Source organism: Anarhichas minor, unplaced genomic scaffold (assembly GCF_050575085.1).
Source record: "Anarhichas minor isolate MPS153535 unplaced genomic scaffold, ASM5057508v1 ptg000004l, whole genome shotgun sequence".
Taxonomy (NCBI): Eukaryota; Metazoa; Chordata; class Actinopteri; order Perciformes; family Anarhichadidae; genus Anarhichas; species Anarhichas minor.
In genome coordinates, this window is record NW_027466450.1 from 3,975,987 (window position 1) to 3,999,164 (window position 23,178).

The 23,178-nt window shown below is 42.5% G+C and overlaps 1 protein-coding gene and 1 long non-coding RNA gene across 20 annotated transcripts; one reads left to right on the forward strand and one right to left on the reverse strand.

Moving 5' to 3' along the window:
* Nucleotides 1-223: 223 nt before the first annotated feature.
* On the forward strand, nucleotides 224-2,102 carry LOC142965897 (uncharacterized). The gene is made up of 3 exons (XR_012957815.1): nucleotides 224-287; nucleotides 372-404; nucleotides 1,552-2,102. It is a non-coding gene; the product is annotated as an uncharacterized LOC142965897 (long non-coding RNA).
* A 5,984-nt stretch (nucleotides 2,103-8,086) lies between these two features.
* Nucleotides 8,087-22,378, reverse strand: LOC142965908 (POU domain, class 2, transcription factor 1-like). Of its 19 annotated transcripts, none has more exons than XM_076106899.1 (17): nucleotides 22,310-22,378; nucleotides 15,573-15,638; nucleotides 14,837-14,928; nucleotides 14,357-14,455; nucleotides 14,016-14,111; nucleotides 12,756-12,929; nucleotides 12,301-12,363; nucleotides 11,970-12,087; nucleotides 11,779-11,867; nucleotides 11,478-11,651; nucleotides 11,213-11,354; nucleotides 10,925-11,076; nucleotides 10,586-10,771; nucleotides 10,235-10,349; nucleotides 9,826-10,123; nucleotides 9,616-9,713; nucleotides 8,087-8,742 (listed from the first exon to the last, which is right to left on the reverse strand). In XM_076106899.1, exons 1-17 carry the CDS (start codon nucleotides 22,353-22,355, stop codon nucleotides 8,498-8,500), a joined length of 2,253 nt encoding a protein of 750 aa, XP_075963014.1. In that variant the 5' UTR covers nucleotides 22,356-22,378; the 3' UTR covers nucleotides 8,087-8,497. The 19 variants fall into 19 exon arrangements, with proteins under 19 accessions (XP_075963014.1, XP_075963009.1, XP_075963016.1 ...); XM_076106894.1 differs by having other exon boundaries at nucleotides 11,779-11,882; XM_076106901.1 differs by having other exon boundaries at nucleotides 9,628-9,713; nucleotides 10,925-11,067; nucleotides 11,970-12,090.
* Nucleotides 22,379-23,178: the final 800 nt, after the last annotated feature.

The window sequence follows — 23,178 nt, forward strand, 5'->3', positions numbered from 1 at the left end:
CCATTTCTCCACTGTTTACTTATTGATGTAAACTGTTTCTATTCATGAGTGCATGTGTATCTGCTGAATATGTGCATTCCCCTTTTTTTTTGTGCACCTGACTAAACAGGAAGATAACTGCATTTACCAGGTAAGGAGAACTCTCAAACCACTTGATGACCAGACGATGTTTAACATTGCTGCTCTGCTGTAAAGCAGTTGTTCATAATTTCACATTTCCTCTCCAGGAGCTTCAGAGAGCAAAGGATACTGATCCTTACCAGGAGCTTGAACTATCAAAAGTAAACGTAAGTAAAACTTTTAAAGGTCACATGCTCGCCTGTTCTGGCGCCCAAGCATTCAATCATTATGTTGTATTTGATCTCTTCTAGAAAAAAGCTGCCAAGAAAAAAAACAAATCTGGGGTAAGGTTGTTTCCTCACTCACATGGTCTCTTACAATCAAAACTGTTCAGCAATATAAAATGTCTACAATTGTAGGATAAGGTCAAAAGCAAAGGAAACATGTGGGTGAAACGGCTCTTTTAAAAAAAAAGTTTGTTAGTTGCAAAAGTTCAAATGTTTTGTCCCACATTTTAAGCAAAAGTTCCCTAATGTTTATTACATTCAATCATTCTGCATAGAGTAAAAATAACACTAATAATCTCAAACAATTACAATTGGAAATCTCACACGGGCCATTGCCACAGCAGACATGTTCACTTTTCATCAAATCACAGGTAATAACATTAACGATGGCTCTGTTGTATTTCAGTGTCATGACAGTGTGACAGAGAGCCAGCGTGAAAAAAAACCAGGACCCTGAAACTGAAGTCGCTAAATGAAATTGAGCCATCATTAGTGTTATTTCTTACACCTGTGATTATCCCGCTGTGACACGTCAACATGTCCTCAGTGAAAACGGCCTATTAAAGGGAAGCGTGACACTAAATTGCAAGATGTTATGGCTTGATTTGGATTTGAACAAGTTTCTCCTGAAGCTGAGTAGACATGTTCAGATGTAATAATCCAAAATCTAAATATCCACTAATCCAGTCACCAAGGACCAACTCCAAAAGTTACAATGTTTACCTAGATGCTCTGATTTTATTTGATATTGATTATTGGAATAACACAATATGATAATAATGATCATCTTTCATCACTGTGATCATTGTGCATTTAAATTCAAAACACTCTTTAAACAGCTTAAGTGTTGTGATGCACAATGGTTTACTATTTCTGGAGATTAGACATGTTTCTTTTGATTTTGGTCATATCCAACTCATCGGGGGTCAAAAGTCTGCCGGCTTTCATTACAAACAAAATCTACTGTTTATTAACGAGCAGAAACTAACAGTCATCTGCAGTGTTGTATATTGGAAGAGGGCCACTAACACACAGACATGTAATACACTTTTATGAAATATAACATTTCATAAAAGGCTAATTGTATTATGTGTGTTATTAACAGGATGTGGGTGGTTCATCACCTCTGCTTTACACTTTGGTTAGCGGTAAAGTTGCTGGTCTAATCAATACAGATCTTAAACTCCGTCTCTCTCCTCTACAGTCGGCCCAGGATGTGGTGAGGGATCCAGATCCCTTTGAGTCCCTGGTCCCTAGTGGCACCGCTCCACCTCCTCTGTCTCCCCACTGAAGCCCAGCATGGTCCAGAGACAGCATTGCTATAATTTGATCTGGAACGTTTCGCTGAATAAGTCATCCAAATAGGAAAAGTATTTTGATGACCAATTCATTATTAATATATCAAGCAAGAATGAGAAACATTCTCTGGATAAAGCTTCTCAAAAATGACAATTTGCTGCTTTTCCTCTGTTGTGATAAGTGAAGTCAAATGACCTCACTATGTATATATCATAATGGGCTTTTTTTATGTCATTTTATAAAATCAAATTACACAGATGTCAAATGAATTACTGTTATCTCTTCTGCCAGAGTGTAAACTCTTACTTTTTGCAATTTCCATATCCAACAGATATATCCAACAGCCACACTGTTAGCGTGGCTAACAGTTGTGGCTTCCAGCTGCTGTAAAATATCACCAGTATGCTTCACTTGTGTAACTGAATGCCAATAAAAGTCAAAGCACATGTCAAAACACTTGGAAAATGTTTTAATGATGTTTACAACAAAAGAGAACTGTACAGTTACAGTAAAAGATTATTTTTATATGTGTATAAAAACAAAACCAACAAAAATACAGCAGACAAATGCATCAAAATCTACTATGTATCCTGATTCACATACTTAAAATTCCTACACAACCTTTCAGTTCTACGCCGCCATGACTGGAGGCAGTTCTTTAGTTTCGGTTTTTGTTCCCCTTGTCGTCAAATCGGAGCAGTGTGCCTCAGTGATTTGTCCACGATGGAAACCAGGACTCTTTACGCTAAGAGTCCTGGAGAGACAATGATCGTAAGACTGCAGAATAAGAAAAGGGGAAATAAATCGGGGACACATTCCTTTAGATGACCCCAAGCTTTCCACGCGAGTAGTAAATGTTTTACAGAATGCAGTTTTTGAGATACACAGACGAAATATGTACATGGTTGGCGTTTCCTTTTTTTTTTTTTTCTCATTTTTCCTTGTTGAAAGCCATGGTCACTTAGGCTGTGAACTGATAATCTCACACACACACACACACACACACACACACACACACACACGACAAATCCCAAAACATACAAAAATACTATATCTTTAACCTACCAAGAGTAAGACAGTTCTGCAATTAGTTCCATGCTGTGACAGAAAAAAAGAGATTACAACAAACAAACGAGAAACAGACGCTTTCCACGCAAGTTTTTCTCGGAAATATACCAAAATATACATCTAGCTTTGGAATTACTGAGGCTAGGACTAAAGCCAGTGCTGGGTTTGTCTCTTAATAATACACATGCTGCAGGGTGGAAGGGAGAAAAAACAGAGAAAGACACAGGACAGAGAGATATCTTTGGTATCTGCATTTGTCAAAAGTTAAATATTTGGATTTTTGCTTTGGGATAGCGCTTGTGAGGTCCTACAACCTCACCTGGAGTAAAGCATTAAACAAAGTGTCACTGAAGCCCGTCGGCCAGAGGTCTGAGCCGGAAGGGACACAGTCCATGCAGAGTGAAGGACCATGATGCATAGTGTCACAGCTGATAAAGAGTCTGTAGTGAGGAGACGATGGTAAAGGAGAGAGCAGAAGGTGGGAAGAGGGACACAGCAGTGAGATTCAAAATCGACCGCAGGATGTGTATTCCTGGAGACAACAGGGTAAATGTTCTGGACTATACAGTGTACAGAGGACGAGAAAGAGACGGACACACTGTGAGAGGCAGGAACAGCATTATTCACCACAGTCAGAGAGAGAGCGAGAGCGAGAGCGAGAGAGAGAGAGAAACAGCGCTCAAGACAGGCAACACATACAGAGTCCTGAGCATGTACAGTGTGCACAGGATTAAACCCTCAGTGTGTATTAACAAACATCACCCAGCCACCACCAGATTGGCTCGTGTCGGTCAGAGAAGCCCGCTCAGCCCCTGGTCACTCCCTTTAATCCCCGCCCACAGGCACTGAAACCGCCGCGACCGAACAGGACGCCGGAGTGTTTTCCGGGGGGCGGATACACATTCGCATGCAATTAAAAATGCAAACTCTTTACAGATGAATCGAGGACTCGGGTGAGAGCGTGCGGCCGGGAATTGATGCTTGAGCGTTGAGGCGGGGGAAGAGCCGAGACGGGGGCGTCGTTCATATACAATCAAGTTAGAAGTCTTTGGTTAACGTTGGTACCACGTGGAGAGCGAGAGACTGGGCGTGCGACAGCGCACCGTCAAGTGGGAAGACATGTTACATACCAGTGCCTGGTCAGAGAGCAAAACAACAACAAGGATTGTCAAACTTAAAGTGTTCAAACATGGAGGGGTCGTCTATTCGTATCACAAAAAAAAAGTAACTTTGAACAGACAGTAAAGGAATACAATACACTAAAATATACTTAAATCTCAAGTTACAACAAATCATTGCTGAAAAATACATCAGTGTGCAGCATAAAAACACCAAATCGTGAAAGAAGAACAGCAGACATTCATGAGTACTGGTATGTATTGTGTCTCCCCCTTGTGGTGGCATGTTCCACAACCCTTCACAAAGTACAGGTATGAACGGGCTTCTCCACTGAAGTGTGGGTATTTATTTGTGTTTTTTTATTTTTATTTTATATATTTCAGAAGTAGATTAAAGCAGGTTTCACTCAGTCTTGAGTTAGAAATGAGGTATACAACAGCTCCTTTTGCCTGAACTGGTGCTGCACACTTCCTTTTGTCAACCTTAAAAACCAGCAAACCAGCAAACCAGTGTGGTGGGCTGACAAACTACAACTCCATTCATGGCTGATCCGCAGGAGCATCATCACATCTCCGGATCGCGCAGTGAAACCAAAGCACTCAAAGCAAAACCAGCGGCAGAAAGACCGTCAGTTGACAGTTAATAAGATCATTAGTAGAGATTAAACAGTCCAACTAGGACCACAAGCTGGACTTTGACCCATGAACTGGCTTGCTTTAGGCTTTAGTTAATCAGTAGCGACCTCCCCCGCAGGACAAAAACTAAATAAGTACTCTGATGTCTCAACATGTTTTTAAAAATCACTCTCAAACACCCGTTGAAAGATGGAAATGCACCATAATGGTTTGTAGACTGCCCTCCCTATTCTCTCTTTATAAGACACACTCTCTCTCTCACACACACACACACACACATGCATCCACCTGCTGGAATTATTAGTAAAGCTTTTCTCACAGGTATCCTCAACCTGTCTGAGTCACACCTAAAAACATAGGTAGCAACATAATCATCCCACGCTCCAAAATGCCCAAAGTACACGGTTTTGTTTCAGTGAAAACAATGCACCAGGTGAGCTCAACGCTCAAGCTCACTCTCTCTCACACACACACACACACACACACACAAAACAATGCTACAATGCTCATGTCTTCTACGTAACAATAAGGCATAAATGATAATGTTAATCTTCTTTGTCAAACTAAGAAAGCCAGTGATCTTGCCCTCTCACACTATACAAAACAATTAAAGGCATAAAGTAATATTTAAAAAAAAATATTAAAATGATTGTTAAAGACAGCACAACAAATCAAGTCCACAACGACTAAAAGTGAAAAAAAAAAAAATCTATTAAAAGATTAAGATCAGATGCTTCAGAGTCAGGAGCGCCTGAACAAACACTTCCTGTTGAAAAGACCTCGCAGGTGTCAGCGACTCACGCACCACCGAGGCGTGGTCTCACGTTTCTTCTCTTAGTTTTTGGTCATCAGTTTTCAAAAAAAAAAAAAAAAAAAAAAAAAAGAATTTGCTAAAGATTTTAGGGGAGTTTTTTTTTTTTTTTTTTCGAGTAAGCATGATAAACACTACATTCAGTCTTGATAACATACTGGTTCAAATATAAAATATGAATATCTTACACGTGTTTATATATATATATTTATATGTATAGAATTAAGAAAAGATCGTTTCTCTAATTCAGATAAATATTTCAGTAACATCCTACGGTGCCGATGGCAACTGGTTTATCTTGCGAGCACATGTTCAGCTCTTTAGTCACTACAAACAGGACCGAGTCCTCGAGGCCCGTTGTGGCCTTAAAGACGGGGGAAACCAGCAACATGAGCAGCCAGACACCCGCCTAGCTGCAAAGAGAAAGGCTTTTACTTTGGCAAGAAGGATCTCAAAATAATAATTAAACCTGGAAATACCCCATAAATAGTAGTACTAGAAAATAGCAGTAGTAGTAGTAGGTTGTCCTTTTATGTGTGTTTCATCGGTATGAACTTAGAATGGCGAGCCAGACGGTAATTATACATTCTACACTGTTCTATACACAGAAATGCCTAAAGGTGAACCTTATGTTTAAGTGCTGCTGAGGTATATTCAGTCAAAATAATTCAACAACAGAAAAGAAGTACACTGGAGGATAACACGGACAGATTACACTGCTTGCGGTCTCAGGGATTTTATCATCACGGTGGTGGTTTATTGGTTTTTTTTGGGAAGCAGCAGAACAGTGTTTCTTTTTGTGTGTGGTTTGGTTGAATGTGTAGCACATAACAGGACTAGTCAACGGACAGATTTAGGGAGCAGGATTATTTGTTTTCATAGCATGCTGGTTCAAAATGGCGGCGCTGAGAGGAGGTGTGGTATGTTTGTTCTCTGCGTTTTTAATAAGCAAGCCCTCCAGACGGGAGGTCTACACCGTGAGGCCTGGTTTTCACATAAAGCTATCGGCATGCAGGCCTCTCAACAGCAGGTTGATAAAGCTAAGTTTCTGTGACCCTCATCCAGCAGCACCAAATCAGGAATATCCGGTATTGACCGCGGTGGGAGAAGAGGGGAAAATAATTTATCAGCAGTGTGGGGGGGGAGTCGAGATCGTGTGAACGTCAACTTGCGTGCTCGGACAGGTACAGAAACTACTGAGGAAAACCACTTTGGTTTAAGCTGTTGTTTTATGGCTGAATATTAGTACAAAACCATAAAAACCAAACCCTTCCATTACGCTTCAGAAAAGTCCAAAACTGCTACCAAAAAAAAGCCAAAACAGATGAAAAGGAAAACAAAGCCATCAAATGGCTGAGAGATAACCAGGATCAGGCTTTAGGGGCGAGGCCCCGGTGATCAAAAGACAAATTAAAGATCCAAAAAAGGGAACTACTTTCTCGTGCCCCAACCCGCCAATGAACCCTCTTTTTGGTTAGTTGTGCTGCCAATGAAAAAGTTGAGCGATGAGACACTTTTGTCAAATAATAAAAAAAAAGGTCATCTTTGGAAAATGATCATCAAAATATTGCATTTCTATATTCTGTTGACAATGAAGAGAGATTTTTGTACTCATAAATATATTGACTAGACTAAGCTACACCGACTACACACAGCAATTATTTGAACAAATATTTTTGGTATATCTTAAAGTACGTGAGCCAGTCGAACGACTGCAGACAAATAAAAGACAGAATTTCATTCCTCCCAAAGACAGGCAGACTGCAGCTCATCAATCCAGTTTTTTGGTACAGATACTGTGCACAAGTAGATACGACGGTACTACTATCAAAACAAAAATGAAACAAAAACACAATACAATAACCCCATCTAGCCAATGCCACCATACATTTGGTATAATGAGCGTACCCCCCTGACTAGTCCTCCCCAGCCTGGTGGATCATGCAGTTTACTGAACTCTCAGCATCTGCCTGAGCTGTAGACAACACATGCAGACGTTTCTACCTCGGAATCCAAACTCAATGTACAGCTATCCAATAGACCACCATCCCCAACACAAAATCACCCACAATCACCCCACAGGACTACATGTCTGCAGCTGTTTATAAAGCTCTCAAAGCAATGTTTTCAGTCATTTTCTATCAGTGTCTAGAATCCGCAGCGAGACCGTCGTTTTACAAAAGCACAGGGGCCACTTTGCCACCGCAGCTAAGTGTAAAACTCAGTGTTTCCAGAAAGAGAGGCTCAGAGAGACGCGTCTCGTCCCTCCGACCCTTAAAGCAATGATAACCTTTATATCGGCCACTTATTACTCGTTTTTAAAGCCTTATAACCACGATTAAAAAGTGATAGTTAACTCTTAACTTAATATTAGACTTACAAAGTTCTGAAAATGTTTAAAAAAAAAAAAAAAAAAAAAAAAAGTCTACAATATAACTTTGATTTGATTTACGTCAAGGCCTGTCCAAAATACCCAAAAGAGTTAATTAAAGATGGGGCGACACACAAATCCCCATTAGTGATGATGAATATAGTGAAATTAGTAGTAAATCGTTTAGTTTGAATGTTAAAAGAGCAAAATCCTAAAGTTTTTGGTTAGAAGTATTTCAGACAAAATTCTGACCTGGAAATAGGAGGATATATATCGTGTGTATATATATATATATATATATATATATATATATATATATATATATATATATATATATATATATATATATATATATATATATATATATATATATATATATATATATATATATATATATATATATATATATATATATATATATATATATATATATATATATATATATATATATGTGTATATATATATATATATACAAAATGTGAACAGCTTCATGGTGCCGAGGATATTATTTTTTCCCGGACACTTTTCAAGGCTCATGAGGAGCGGCAGGCCAACAACAGTGTCCATCTGGCTACTGTTTGTAGGAAAAACAACATCCAAGAATCATAAAAGGAAACAACAGGAAACAAACTAAAAAAATAAAAAGTCAACCTCAACCTCATTTGAGGTTATTTTCTTTTTGGTGGCAGCAAAAGGATTAAATAATGATAGATACAGTGGAAAGAATGCGGGGTGGTTAGTGAAGCGCAGAGCCTATATCAAACGACCTCCCTGTTCCCTACATGGTGTGAAAGTAGTGCACGACGTAAGAGATGGGGCGTCAATTCAGGATGCAGCCCGACTGGCTTCACTGAGCCTTGGAGGCAGTGGTAATGGTCGAGGCTTGCACAGGCACAGCGGCCGCGGTGGCTTGATGATGAGCATCGGCGGTGACCTGCAGCCCCCCCGGCCCGGCCGACACCAGGTTGAGGGGGGAGCCGGTGAGCAGCGACAGGTTCTGGGGGGTCAGGAAGATCGGCGTGGTGCCCGCAGAAGTGTTGGCGAACAGCAGGTTGCTGCCGTCCAGAGAAGTGAGGCCACTCGAAGCCAGAGCTGTGGAGGAGAGAGGGGAGGGGAGGGGGGGGTGAGAGTGAGGATCAGTTTCAATGAGGACGTAAAGAAAATTGTGTTTAAAATGTATTATAATAGACGTTCTTTCTTTTTTGTTTCATCAGCTAACTTTATTATCTCTCAGCAGGATCCTCACAGAAGTGATTTTGTCTCAGCACCATTAACCTCGTGGGCTTGGCCTGCAAATGGTTTTGGCCTCACTTTTCCTCTAATTAAACAAATTATGCAAACAATGTGTTATCTACATAATCCCATGATGGATTTTCTCTCTTTTTTTATCATTTTCTTTGTACATTTCATAGATATGTTATTTTTGTAAACTGAATTTCATTCTATTCATGGATTCATTTATTCGTCTGTTTCCTAATTTGTCAGGTTTGGTAAAATACCTTTGAACTTGTTAGAGTTTGTGCGGCATGTTCCCTCCTCACTTCCTGCCATACTAGAAACGATTATACTGGTTTTAAATTAACGTGGTTCAACCGTACGTGATGTAACCAGTCCGTCATCACCAACCTCATTACAGCATTCAGCAGTACATACAATCTGTGGGAGAACACTACCTGAACGTGGCTGAGAAGTCTATCTGTATTCTTTGAGTTCAATAAGTAACCATTGTGAAATGCTCTACGGAGTAAACAATTGGCTTCTAGATCAGTTTCTACGCCCGCTCTCTCTCGTCTTTTCTGTTTCTGCAGAGACAAACCACCCAAACCCCAGTCAGCCAATCTGCAACAGAACTGTCAATACACAGAAAGGTTGGGAACCCCGCCTCCATATATAATGCCATAAAACTGGGACTGTATCGAGTGTGTATATAGTAAGGAAATGTTTTGAAGAATTTAAAATACATACATTGATACACACCTTGGATGGTAGCCAAGGTGCTGTTGCTCATGAGGGCAGGACTCAGCCCGCCGCCAAGGCCGCCAGTCAGACTGAGCAGGGCCCCCCTGGACACACAGACAAGACCATTTAAAATCAATAGAGAAGACACCCGAACACTTGAGTCAACACCACAGTAGTAGTAATCAGAGGCCTTATTTGGACATAGCCTATACTAACCCCGGAGTGAACTGGGAGGACCCCATCAGTCCTGAGTTGAGCCCAGCAGCGGCAGCCATTGCAGCAAAGCTGCTGGGTAACTGTGCGCCCTGCAGCGCCGCAGACAGACCCGACGCCGACACCATCAGCTGACCCGTCCCTAAAGCGGTGGCTATGGACGTTGGGACCTGGTTGATGATGGTGTGCATCTTGCTCTCCGAGTTACTGGACTGAATGGTCGTCGGCGAGGGACTTAAAGACGGAGAGCCGGCTGTAGTAATGATAGGTGCAGTGGAGATGACGGATGCAGTGTTTGTGCCTTTGAGGCAGCGCAGGGGAGACAAAAAGAAAAAACACAAGTTAACATTCAATTCTATCATTTTGTGTGATCAGACTCGCGCTTACATGTCGAGCACATCTGTACACACACCTGTGAAAGACAGATTGGAGACGCTGGTGCTGGTGAGAGGCATCACTGGGTTTACAGTCAGAGTGGTGGGTGTGTTAATATTTGGACTGCTCACAAGGCTTGCTGTGCTGGCCACCTGCGCAACACAACGAGAGGACTGAATGAGCTACTGTGTTAAGAGTGACACAAACATAATGAATCTTTTGGCATTGTAGCAAATTCTAGGGAACAATTAACAAAAATCCATATGTCACGATAAACCTGCAAATGAAAGTGTAACAGATCTTCAAATTGATCCTGAAACAGAACAGACCAACAATCTAGAAAACGGTCCTTGAAGAAACACTTGAGTGGGAATGTGTCCCTCCTTACCAGAGGGCTACTGGGGGTAAAGATTTTGATGGGGGTGCTGCCTACTCCGCTTAAGCAGCTGCTGGGGGGGTTAATCCTCTTCTCTTTCTGCCGGCGATTGCAGAACCAGACCCGAATCACCTCCTTCTCCATGTTGAGCTGGTCAGCGATCATGGTGATCTCTTCAGAGGTAGGTTTTTGGTTCTGCTTGAAGAGGGCAAAAAAGCCAGAGATGCCCTGTGAGCACTGAGGAGCCTATAGTCTGTACATATTCTACTCACTGAACACTTCATGGTGAGCTTAAACTAGATTTTCCTGCTTAGATCAATATTGTTTTATTCAGGAAAATGAGTTTCGAACCTCCAGAAAGCTCTTTTCTAAGGCCACTCGGATGTTGGTCTCAATACTGGTCCTCTTCTTCCGTCTGCGGTTGATCCCCTCTATGCCCATGCCCGGGGAGCCCAGGGCACTGGGGCTGGACAGGGACTGGTCGGTCAGGGTCTCTGCACAAACAGCACCGACACAAAGGAAGGGAGGAGAGGTAAAGACAAGGCACTGGAAAGACACATCTCTCTGAGGAGAGCAAAGAATCCCCACGCAAGCAATCAAAGCGTTCTGGCCTTCGTTCAGGTGGGTGCAGGGACAAACCTGCATCGTTGAGCCACTTCTCCAGCAATGGCTTGAGTTTGCACATGTTCTTAAAGCTCAGATTCAAGGCCTCAAAGCGAGAGATGGTAGTTTGGCTGAAGTCGTTTCCATACAGCTTCCCCATGGCCAGGCCAACATCCCCCTGGTGAGAAGGAGGGAAACGGAGCGAGACAGAGAAAAAGAAAGCTTTTAGCCGAGACCCACCTATAGTACAAGTTCATTATTGCTCTATACACTCAATCTATTCAGTGTTACACACACGCACCTGTGTGAAGCCCAGTTTGATGCGCCTCTGTTTGAAGGTCTTGGCAAACTGTTCCAGTTCCTCCAGATCGCTGGGCTCCTCCATAGTGGGCGTGTCCAACCGTTTGGGTGTTGTCTGACTGTGGGACATGGACTGGATAGGTGTGGATGCTGTTGTGCGGGTTGGAGTGGCAGGCTGCAGCAAAACATAGGGTGGACTTGTTATTGAGGTTAAGAAGAAGTCGAAAAATGCAAGTGGTAAAAAGAAAATGCACCAAGCAAATATATAAACGGTGGCTTTGTCATGCGATTGTATTACAAACCTGAGTTGCAAGGGTGAGGCTTTGTTGAGTCGGCAGGAGGTTAGCTTGGCTTTGAGGTAGATTTAGAAGACTCTGGGCTTGCAATATGCCTACAGAGTGAAAGGCTGCTTTGATAACAATGAATTATATATGACATATGTCCCTTATCTTAATTCTGCATGCAAATAAAAACACGGCAGTGTTTGACTCACCCTGTTGGGCCTGCGTCGGCTGTGAGATGATGAACTGAGTGGGCTGCTGTAGTGTGGCGATCGGGTGGCCGGGCTGCAGCAGAACAAACTGAGGCAGACTTAGATTCTGCGGCTGCAGCTGCTGCGAGAAAACAAAAAAAACAATCATCAGCACGGTTTATTGTAACAGTAACAGACATGAGTTATGTATATATTTTATTATAATTTCCATATAATCCACATTTCAGTGAGTGAAATGTTTCCAGAAAGACAGTCAGCAGCTGATTCAAGTAACAACAAAACATAATCAGTACCAGTATGAAAGAAACATTCATGAAGTTAAATAAATTACATATAGTCCAAGTCCCGTATCGCTTGGAAAATGGCGCCATGTTTCCACGGCTTTGTCTTGTGTCTGTAATGGTGTATAATAAACATAGTGTTACACAGACATGTTAGCAAAACATGCTGTCAAACTTTTCACTCACAAAAATGTATAAATAGAGCTATTTCAATTCTAATTAGCTTTTTCTCAATTTTATAATAACTTTCTGCGACACACGTCCGAAATCTGACACAAATCTTAAACTTAAAACGGAAACATATCGGAGATCACAGGAGGACGGCCCATTGAGACGAATGGCATATGTGCACAGAGCTATGTCGAAAACAAAATCATTTGACTAAAACAGAACGCAACTATCGGCTCATTCAAAACCTTTCAGGGCTGGGAGAGTTTTGTCCAGATACACATTAAGGATTTGCATGAACGCTGCAGAAACAGAAACATGGGCGATGGTGTCTTACAGAGGCGATCTGGATGGGCTGTGACAGCTGGCTGATGGGCGTGGCTGCGGAGGCCGAGATGCTTGCCCCGGTGGTGCTGTTCTGCTGGTTGGCTGAATGCTGCACGGCCGCAGCCAGGAGCTGAGCCTGGGCCTGCTGGATCAACATCTGCTGCTGCGCCGGGGTCAGGGTCAACTGAGGATTCGAGAGAGAGAGAGAGAGAGAGAGAGAGAGAGAGAGAGAGAGAGAGAGAGAGGCGTAGAGAAAGGTGGGCAGGCAGACGTAGAGAGAGAGAGACAGACAGAGGGACACGGTCGTGATGGGAGGTCAGAAAGACAGAAGGGGACAAAGAAAGATAAGAGAATTCAAGTAGCGGTTAAGGAAACCACTTTTATGTTATATTAGAGATCGGATGAGTCAGTGTTGTCACAATACTTGAGTTTTGGCTTTGATACCCATGAAAGGTTTAATATTTGACTTAAAGATAACTATAATACCACTATGGGATATTACAAAAAGATCTGTGTGTCGCATAAAAGATTCGTGACACATTCACACATGATGGCAAGAATCCATCTCCATCAATAAGATCAATCCTTAATGTTTCCCTGCTTTACTCCAACAGGTGGATTGTATTGTTTGACGCTGTTGCCAACGGTTGTTTAAATGAACTAGAACTCAGCCTGGTCTACTCCAGTTCCTCCTCTACTTTAGCAATGAAGTAGATTCACCATCATGCTATTAGGTCAATGTTCAGACTATTTATCTACACTTTTCTATTGAACTTTACTTTTCATAAAAAAGGTATCAAAGTTGTGCTAAAACTGTCGTTATCGTGGCAACACCAGTATGAGCCCAGACAGGCAAAATGGAGAAGAAGACTCATGCAGCTGAAAAAAAAAAAAGCACAAGCATGTCGACGTCCTGGTCAAACTCTCATCCACATGCACAGTAAACATTCACTCCAGCATAGCGTAAAGAGCATTCAACACGGCCGGTCCTCTCAACTACAGCATGCTCGGACCGTGAGTGCACAGACACATCAAGGCCATGTCCAAACCCATCCCTCCATTTTCTGTGACGAAAGGATTTGGACGTAGAGCCTATAAACAATCACTGGGATGAACAGGCAGACACCAAAGCCACAGCATCCGGGGCAATTTTCATCGCCCAATCTTTTTTTAGCAAAAAAGGTTGATTATGTTGAGGTGTGGCCCCCCCCCCTCCCCCCAGATGCAAGTTTTTTAACTCAAAGCAACATGAGGCAACAGGGCCACTTACTCCTGCAATCTGTCCCCCGGCCAACATTAGCTGGGTTTGAGGCAATACGCTCTGCTGGACGGAGGTCGGAAGAGCGCTCGAGTCTTCCGACTTAGACTAGTGGAGGTGAAGCAAAGAGGGAGGCTTAGGAGAAATCTTCCTACAGGGTAGGTCACTGAGAAGTGTTGACAGCATGATAGGTCTGGTCAAACAAGCCACAGCTTTTTTTTATCATAAATAACAACAAGATCCAAAATGTTTTCACTGAAAGCAGTTTGAAAGGTTGATTAATTCACACCGAAAAGGAGCCGTGTAAATAAAATAAGCACAACACTATAAAACATGAACTCTCTGTGTGCTACCTGAGCGGCTCTCTGAGGATGAGCCTTCAGTCTTTGAGCAGGGAGAGGAATTTGAATTAAAAACGAAGTGAGAGAGGGGGCATTTAAATGTGCTGCAGCCTTCAGAGACCAGGAAAGTGAGTGGGAAGGGGAGGGGAGGGGGAGGGGGGGAGAGAGTTGAGATGCTAATTAAAATAACTGTTATGCAGTGCATGTAAATTCTGCATAGATTTGCATATTCTCTGCCATCTGTTTCCGAGCAACCGCAGAGCAGCTAATTAGCATACAGGGTTTGATTAATCTGCCGTGTTGCCAGGCGACACGAGGAGAGCCTGGCTCATTTAAATTAACTCTTTCCTGCTCGTGCAGATGAGCAGACCTCTGTTTAAACTTCAGACCTGAAAACTACAGCTAAGATGCGGCATTACACCAAAACGGTATCCGTTAGACTCACAAACAAAAGTGACTCGTGGTGGAGTGTGCGATGGCGTGGTGCGTTACCTGTTGGAGGAGGGCTTGTGCGTGTGCATTAGTGAGCGCACTTGTGGTCGGCACCGTCTGCCTCTGAAAGTCAAACCCATTGATTTGGATTCCTGAGGATAGAAATACAAGTTAATGAAAAACGTGCCGTCAGAGGAGCAGAGGAGATGCTTTTCATTGTGGTTTAATTGGCATAACATAATTTACGCTCTTTGTTATTTTAAACACAAAACAAAATGAGGAACAAAACACTAGAAGCCCACAATGAAGCTGTGGCAGCTTCAGTAGAACACGCTGCTGTCAGGTGGAAGGAAGACGTTTTTTTTTTTTAAGTGACAGCAGCTGTGACGCTGATCCAGAGTCGTTACACAGATGCATTGATTTGGTGGGTGAATCGTCACAGAATTTTAAAATATTGACACTTAAAAATGCAAGCATTAATATTGACGTCATTCGGCAGTATACACGGTAGGAATATAAAGATGCATCTACTATAGTTTGTATCACAGAATCACTGACAGAGCAAATGAGTGTTCAATAGGCACGAGTGAGGGAAACTCGAGGAGGACTGCTAATAAGGATTTGGGAAAGCTGCCATGTCTTTTTTATTAATGAGTCAATAACACATTAGTGATTATTTTCTGATTTGTACTGCAGACATTTTTGAATTTGCAACCTGTTGACTGAGGAGGTAAAACTCTGATTTCCGTCCCGTTAAAAGGAAAAAAGAAAAAAGAAAAAGCTGGAGGTCACTCACCGGTGTTCCCGTCACCACTTTCCATTGCACATTTAGTAGTTTCTGACTGATTATTCACTTTAGCATCTGGAAGAGCCAGACAGAGACAGATAGTGAGACAAACTCACACCTACCGCCGGTTAAAAACACAACAAGCCTGTCTCTGTGACTTGAGGAGCACTCTCAATGAGGAGCACGACATTCCTATCCTGCAGTTACATTTCTGTCACATTCACCAACTCAAAGCGGCGAACATTAATGAGCAAAATTACAAACCGACTGTCATTTGCAGCGAGAATGACATAATAACTGCCACATTAACACAACGAACGCAACATTTACCGCGATGGCCGGATCAACCTTTGTGCCAAAGTCATGCAGGGACGCCGAAACAACAACGAACTCCAGCTGAGCTCCATCACAAGCTCACCCAAAACTCACCCACTAGCGCTCCAACTGCGTTTTCCAGCATGGCTGCAGAAACTATCATGGAAAATTTGCCTCGACCGGGCAAACCCACCGACGGGGCGTCCGGCACTCCGTTTCCTCCTCCCACACTCTCCCTCTCTCTTCACTCTCCACCGGTCAGCAGCGAGCAGAGTTCAATACAAGCAGAGCTGCACACACAGACACAGTGGCACTGTCCACCACACGGTCCACTGAGCAACACTGGGAGACGCACACTGGGAAAGCCAACAGGATTTAGGCAAACAGCGCTCCTTCTCTCTCTCTCTCTCTACTCTTTTCTTTCCTTATAGCTCTGCTGTCCCTCTCCCTCTTACAGTGCCTACTTTGCACTCCCTCCTCCCCCCCCCTCTCTCTCTCTCTCTCTCTCTCTCTCTCTCTCTCTCTCTCTCTCTCTCTCTCTCTCTCTCTCTCTCTCTCTCTCTCTCTCTCTCTCTCTCTCTCTCTCTCTCTCTCTCTCTCTCTCTCTCTCTCTCTCTCTCTCTCTCTCTCTCTCTCTCTCTCTCTCTCTCTCTCTCTCGCGCCAAGATTGTCTGTACTTCTGAAAAAGTTCAACCTCTCTTGCTGGAATGAAACAAACGACAAGTGCAGCTGGCGGCCTCCTCCAATTCCCCCCCATCTCCAACTCTATAATGAAGCATAATCAGTATTCAGCTGATTAAAGCCATATGCAAATCTGCCCCTACCTCGTTAGCAATGCAAAGGCTTTGAAGTCCTGCGAGCGACGCATTTCACACCGGGCTCTGAGAGCTTTCTGCATAATTTAAACCCCTATAAATATTTATCAGCTCATTAGCATATTAATTGGATGGCTTTTGGAGGACGATAAAAAAAACAGGGGAATAAGGACGACACAGAGACGAGGGGGGGGACGGGGGAGAAAAAAAGTGCTCAAACTAGCACTTGGCGCAGAACAGGGAGGGGAGGCGGCATCACAAGACCAATTATTGTGTGCACGGCTAAAAAAGTAATTAGCTAAGAGCAGGTAAAGGGCGGAAGATATCCCAGAATGCAGTGTGAGGCCTGTCGGCGGTGGTCTGGACATGGAGGACCGCATTAATAGGACGTCTCAGGCTGCTCGTTGGAAGTATCTCCAGGAGTCATGGAGACCGGGCCTAACTGCTAAGGGGGGGGGGGGGGGGGGGGTCCGGGATACAAGTGGGAGGGGGGACTCGCTCAATCGGAAATAAATAACTCCACATTAATCCACCACAAGCCTGTCATTACTGCTGGACCCCCTGTGGCTAAAGCATTCCTCAGCGAGCGACTACACAGAGTGGGTGGCGGGCTGTTGCCGGCCATGTTTATGAAGTGTTTGGGGGATTAGCATATTTAGATTAGCTTTACATTCCATTAGTATTTCATTTCGGAGCCCTTTTAAATTCATTTTCCAGCATGCTCAGAGTGGTAATACAGCAGGGGAACTGGTGCCCGGTGAATCACAATGACTAGACAGTAAAGCGTGGCTGTATGGTGGTCTACAGGAGGAGGAAGCTTACCAACTAAATCCACAACAACGGCTCCTGCATAAAGCTCCAATCTACTTCTTCACTTGTGCCACTGCCTGACGAAATGGATTTACATACTAGCTGACCAGATCACACAACGCCGAGAGGGCCCGGTGGCGCCAACACACTGAAAAACAAACACGGCCTTTATCAGCACGGTGAGAAGACGAGGGCAAGTGTGCCGTCACTAAGCAATGCTGGCAGCTGCATGCTGATATGAAGCACAGCTACAGACCTAGAACCAGTGGTGGTTCCCCACATTTTTTTCCCCTGAAATGCTCAGATGAGTTCAAGTTAGGGGGGGGGGGGGGGGTCAAATAGTCCAAAACCCAAAGATGTTGGGTTTATTATGATAAACGTCACAGAAAAGTAGAAGATTCTCACAATTGAGACTAGAATCGATGGATATTTTTGCGAGAAAAAATTACAAAACTAGTTGCCGATTAATTTTCTGTTCATCATCTACATGGTCAATAATTTCAAGGATAATATTGATTAAATAAAAGTGAATGTTGTGACATATTATTTTATACTAGATATCATAATCCCTGTTGATTATGATTGAGGTTTGACTACCACGTGAACTAGATGTTTCAACTATCTTCTCATTACTGTATTTCTAATTTTCTGCTCGCATGCTACCTCGGTTTCACAAATTAGTGGTGCTAAAGTGTGATTGGGTTATTGAAGAAACATACTAAAGATCAGCCTAACACCAATATGTAATCTTATTTATGTGTATATAACTACCAATTTATTAAATATTTAAGTAATTCCCCTGAATATCTCTTTTTTGGACTATCCGTTAAGGCTATGACATATAAAAAAGGTGACACCAACGTCTTGTTTTGTTTGAAGAAGGGTCTATTACTTCAAAGTAAAGTAGCCTAATCCTCACATTTTAAGTTACAACTAAAACATGTGAAGTATTCTCTACCTGCAGAAGTACTCCTGTTTTGAAATAACTGTCTTAACCCTAAACAAACGCCACATTACTAAAACTCTCACTGTTGATCTCTTCAAACAACGCAGTGTTTGGTTTAAGCTCCAGACTGCCGTTTAACAAGATGGCCACTTTACGACCCGTACAGATGCCACAGCCGTGTGAAGCATCTGGACTGGGGTCCATCTTTCTGACCTCTTCAACAATCACATCACGCAAACAAATTAATAAACAAAAAGGAGAAGTGGATGCAAAGGGCGATGCTCGGCGGTGCACTTCCAACACATGTACAGTTACTCGGTTGATCCGTTTGCAAAAAAGCCTGCTGCGGAACAATGCATTTACACAAATATCCTGCCAAGAGAATTTTAAATAGATCTCTCATTAGCGCTGTAATGTGGGAAAGGCTGGCTGAATACTGCAGAGCCGTTAATGTGAGGGGAGATTCAACATGAGACGGAGCTGAACTTAATGAGTACATCTCCACATTCTGCCCTGCTGCCTATATTCTTCATCCTAAAACACAGAATGCATCAAGACCACTTCTCCTTAAAACAGGGAAACAGTCTGAGCACTCGGAGATTTTGGGACGGTCACGCGAGATCATCGTATTAATTAATAACCAAACAACGGTACGCTTCCTGGTTAAAGCAGAATCAACATGAATACCCAACGTATTTCAAATTGCCTTTAATATTCATATCAAACAGACACAATCTGACAACAGACGGCACAAACAGCAGCGCTGGACTGAGGCCAAGAATGAACAGAATACAGTGCGCTGTAATGTGATGAGGGCTAATGCGGCTAACACCACTGTAAGCTACGGTGGTATCTCCTGGGTGGTCATTAGCCGGACGTCTCTAGGCCAGCTGGAAAATTCAATCCAGCTAAATTAAAGTGAAGTTTCTCGGGAGTGGAGAGAGTAGGAATATTTCAAGTACTTCATAACAGCACAAGCGGAAGTTAGCCACGATTCACTGCTACAGTTTGATGGTGCAGGCAGTCTGAATACACACATAAAACCCCCGTCTAGGTAGCTGATACAAGCAATCGCTGCTGGTTATTATCGCTGCTGGTTATTAATGTGGTGTGCGTTTCACTTTCTTGCAACTGCAAGTAACTTTGTTTCACATTTTACCAGACTCCCTGGCTGTTTACCGCAAAACTCTCCCACTTTCGCCTCGTTTCTATAAAGAGGACACACGATTACAACTGCAGAACAACATTTTTGTGAGACTGAATGTTTGAAACGCTTTTCATGAAATTCTGGCAAATGTTTATTAGTGATCTTAATAGTGGCAGACACAAGAGAGTCATAGGGGGACAACATGCCAAATGGCAACAACCAATCATAAGCCCCTCTGGGTCTACTTTTCGTGAAGGCCTTCCATTATGTTGATCATCTCACTTGTTATACCTATAAATGAGTTTCCATATTTGTGCCCCTTCCAAATGCTTAACATATATATGATACAACCCAACAATTTAGTTGTTATTTGTGTTAAATAAACCCTGTTTTTTTGGAGATAATGGCCGATCTTCAGCCAGTTGCTTCATTCCTAAAAGGTCATTCTGGACTACAGATCAGCAGAAACAAGTGGTTATCTGTTCGGAGCGCGGCACACAGCTCTGATTAGTTATGATACTTTCCTCCACATCGCTCGTCTGACTGGAGCCTTCATGGAGGCCGTCTCCGTACTTTGAGATGCCATGTCCTGAATTTATTACTGCGCGTGATGCATTATTCATAGCAACTGTGTTTACAGTAATGAATATTCATGATGGAACTACAAGGCTGGAATGAGAGTGGAACTGAAAAAAACTGATTAAATGAGAAAGTAGCCTAAGTGTGAGGATGACCAAATTACTTCTCGTCTCTTCTTTTAAGAAGCCCAGTTTAATACGTTAACTATGTATTTTTTTACATTTATTTCCATAAGCTGTATGTCACAATACGCTAACTAACTCCTTTTGCTCGGCTCATGATATGGGAAATCATTCAGTGTCACGTCTCTCTTGGAAACATTATTACCGGTGATGTGATTCTCTCGTTACTGTGGGTAAAGTTACCCTGTGATCCTCAGAACACTGCAGGGAGGGTATAAATACATGCGTTTGTATCACAAGGAATACAATCTAAATCCACAGTGGGGCCCAAGGCACGAAGCAGAATTTTATTGTGAAAAATAAAACAAGCAAAGAAACACTGGACACTGCAGATCCATTCAATATTCTACTTTGACATGCAAAGACAGATATGTCACAGGAACATAAGCCCTCTACGGCAAACAATGCAAAAGATTTTAAAAATCAATTTACTCTTACGTTTAAGGACAGTTCTTTGATTGTCTTTTGTGTAAAAAGCAACTTGAACTGTGAAGTAAAAAGATTATAAAACTCATCATCTGTTGAGTTACTACAACACACTGGTTATTTTTAAATAAACTAAACGACACACTGAAGAGTAAAGAGAGGCATCAAGCTGTGTCTTGCCCGGCCATGCAGCCACACAGTGAGGAGAATGCCCTGCCTGTTATTATTGTCTTTCCGGAAGTGGGCCTCACTACCTCCTCCCTGCGCCTCGGGGGGATTCACAGGTACGATCTTTGTATTCAGACTCCATCAAAACTCAACGACGACGACCTTTACGGGTTCAAACCAAGTTTTTAAAAAAGTGCTCAGTCAATTAAAAGTTGTAGGAATAAATTAAATATTCTAATGAGATGGATTAACAGTTCGCTATCAGCACCAGACGACTCCCACTTATAGTTAAAGAAAGTGCTCAACATAACTTCAATCAAACTGTAGTAACGTTATAACTTGAACACTGGCGACGAGAGAAACACAACACTATTTTCATATGTTTTAACAGCCACAATCCTGTCTGTATGTTTAGCTCAGTTAAAATGAACGTAAAGTTTAGCGTCTGAACGAGTGGACCAAGTTAGAGGAGGCGAGTTAGCCGGTTAGCCAGTCGGAGGACAACCGTGTAACGTGTGAACAGACGAGGGCACTTTTTCTTTACACTTGAGTCAATATACACGTCAAATGTTGTGTTGACAGGCAGGTATTGTGTCGCTCCAGCTCCTGGTCGGTCGATGATATGCTGAACCCCGCACAGGCCCGCATGAATAACACAACAGTGTATCTGAGGCTCCACCGAGCACAAAAGGCTGAGGGGGAAAACGCTCTGCTGTAACACAAAAAAAAAAAAAAAAAAAAAAAAAAAAAAAAAAGCAGCAGGTCGAGCCGAAGCACGCCGAGCTGACACCGTGTATTTAACAAAAATACAGGTGTGCTCCATTTTGTTTTATTCCCTCCAAATAGCATTTGAAAAAAACAACAACAAAACAAGCGCAGCCACTGCCCCGGCTCTCCGAAATGAATATGCAAACCTCGTCCAAAACGCTCCAGTGTTGTGCATCAACACAAAGCCACAGCGCTAGCAGCGGAGCTAACGCTAGCTCGGCTAGCATCCTCATTTCAATCAGATTGCGTTAGCGAAATATCTAAATGTGTCACATATGAACCACAGTCACGTCGCGATTACTAATAAAATATGCTAAACTGTATTTGTCGACAGAGGTATGAATATGTAGCGGCGTACGGCCGTGTAATCACACAAAGGGGGGAGGCATGTTTCCATGTAATTTGTGCCATCGCACCGCAATAGCTCGTTTCCTCCTCTGTCAAAGTGCAGCTGCTAGCCGAGTGTAAACAACAGAATATCATCCTCATCTGTGAGTCCATCTGCGGCTCATCTGCTCTCAGTTTACCATAATCTGCGAGTAAGACAGTTTGAATATGAGTATGAATATGTAAAATGCTGTAATCATTACCTGGTCCTGAACTCTCATCTTGACTCGCTGCTCCTCCGTCCGCCATTTTGAATATTTAACCCAAAATCCCAGCCCTGAGCCTACCAGTGCCACACACACACACACACACACACACACACACACACACACACACACACACACACACACACACATGCATACATACACACGCATACTCGCTGAGTTGAGTGTGTGCGGGTTGTTGTTCTCTGTGGTTTTATTTTACACACTTAAATAATCAGCTAACTTTTCTTACACTGTGGATTTGGACTGAAAGGGGCTTGAGTGGATCCCAAAGACCTATAAAGATCAAAGCCAGCGCACAGGTACGCTGTTCTGGTCTTTGACAATATAACCGAGTAATACAAACTACAACATACTACAACCTCTGATACAGAGTATTAAGTGACTCCCTACTCAGAGACTAGTAGTCATTTAAAGTCAAATGTATTTACACAGACGGAACAAACATCTAAAACTGTGTTTCTGCACAACAATGACCCTCAATCTTTAGGTTATGTGTCATTATCACTATTATCTCTATCTGTGATTCTGACACAGACATTTAGACATCAATAACAAAGCAGTTATGAGCTAATTGTACCCAAAAAAAGAATGCAGTATTATTACTCCAGATGTGTAACACTGACAGGAGTTTTACTTTTGGCAATAAATCTAGGTGCTGCGACATTTTGCTTGTTGTTGGACAGACATTTTGATTATATTTAAAGACGTAAAGTTTTTTAAACAAAGCATGAAGCTTTGTGGAATAATTGCTGTTGGCTGATGAAAGTTGTGTTTTTCTTTTTTATGTTGTTTAGTTGAAATTTGTAATCTTAGGTACTTCTATTTAGCCTATATACTAAGGAAAA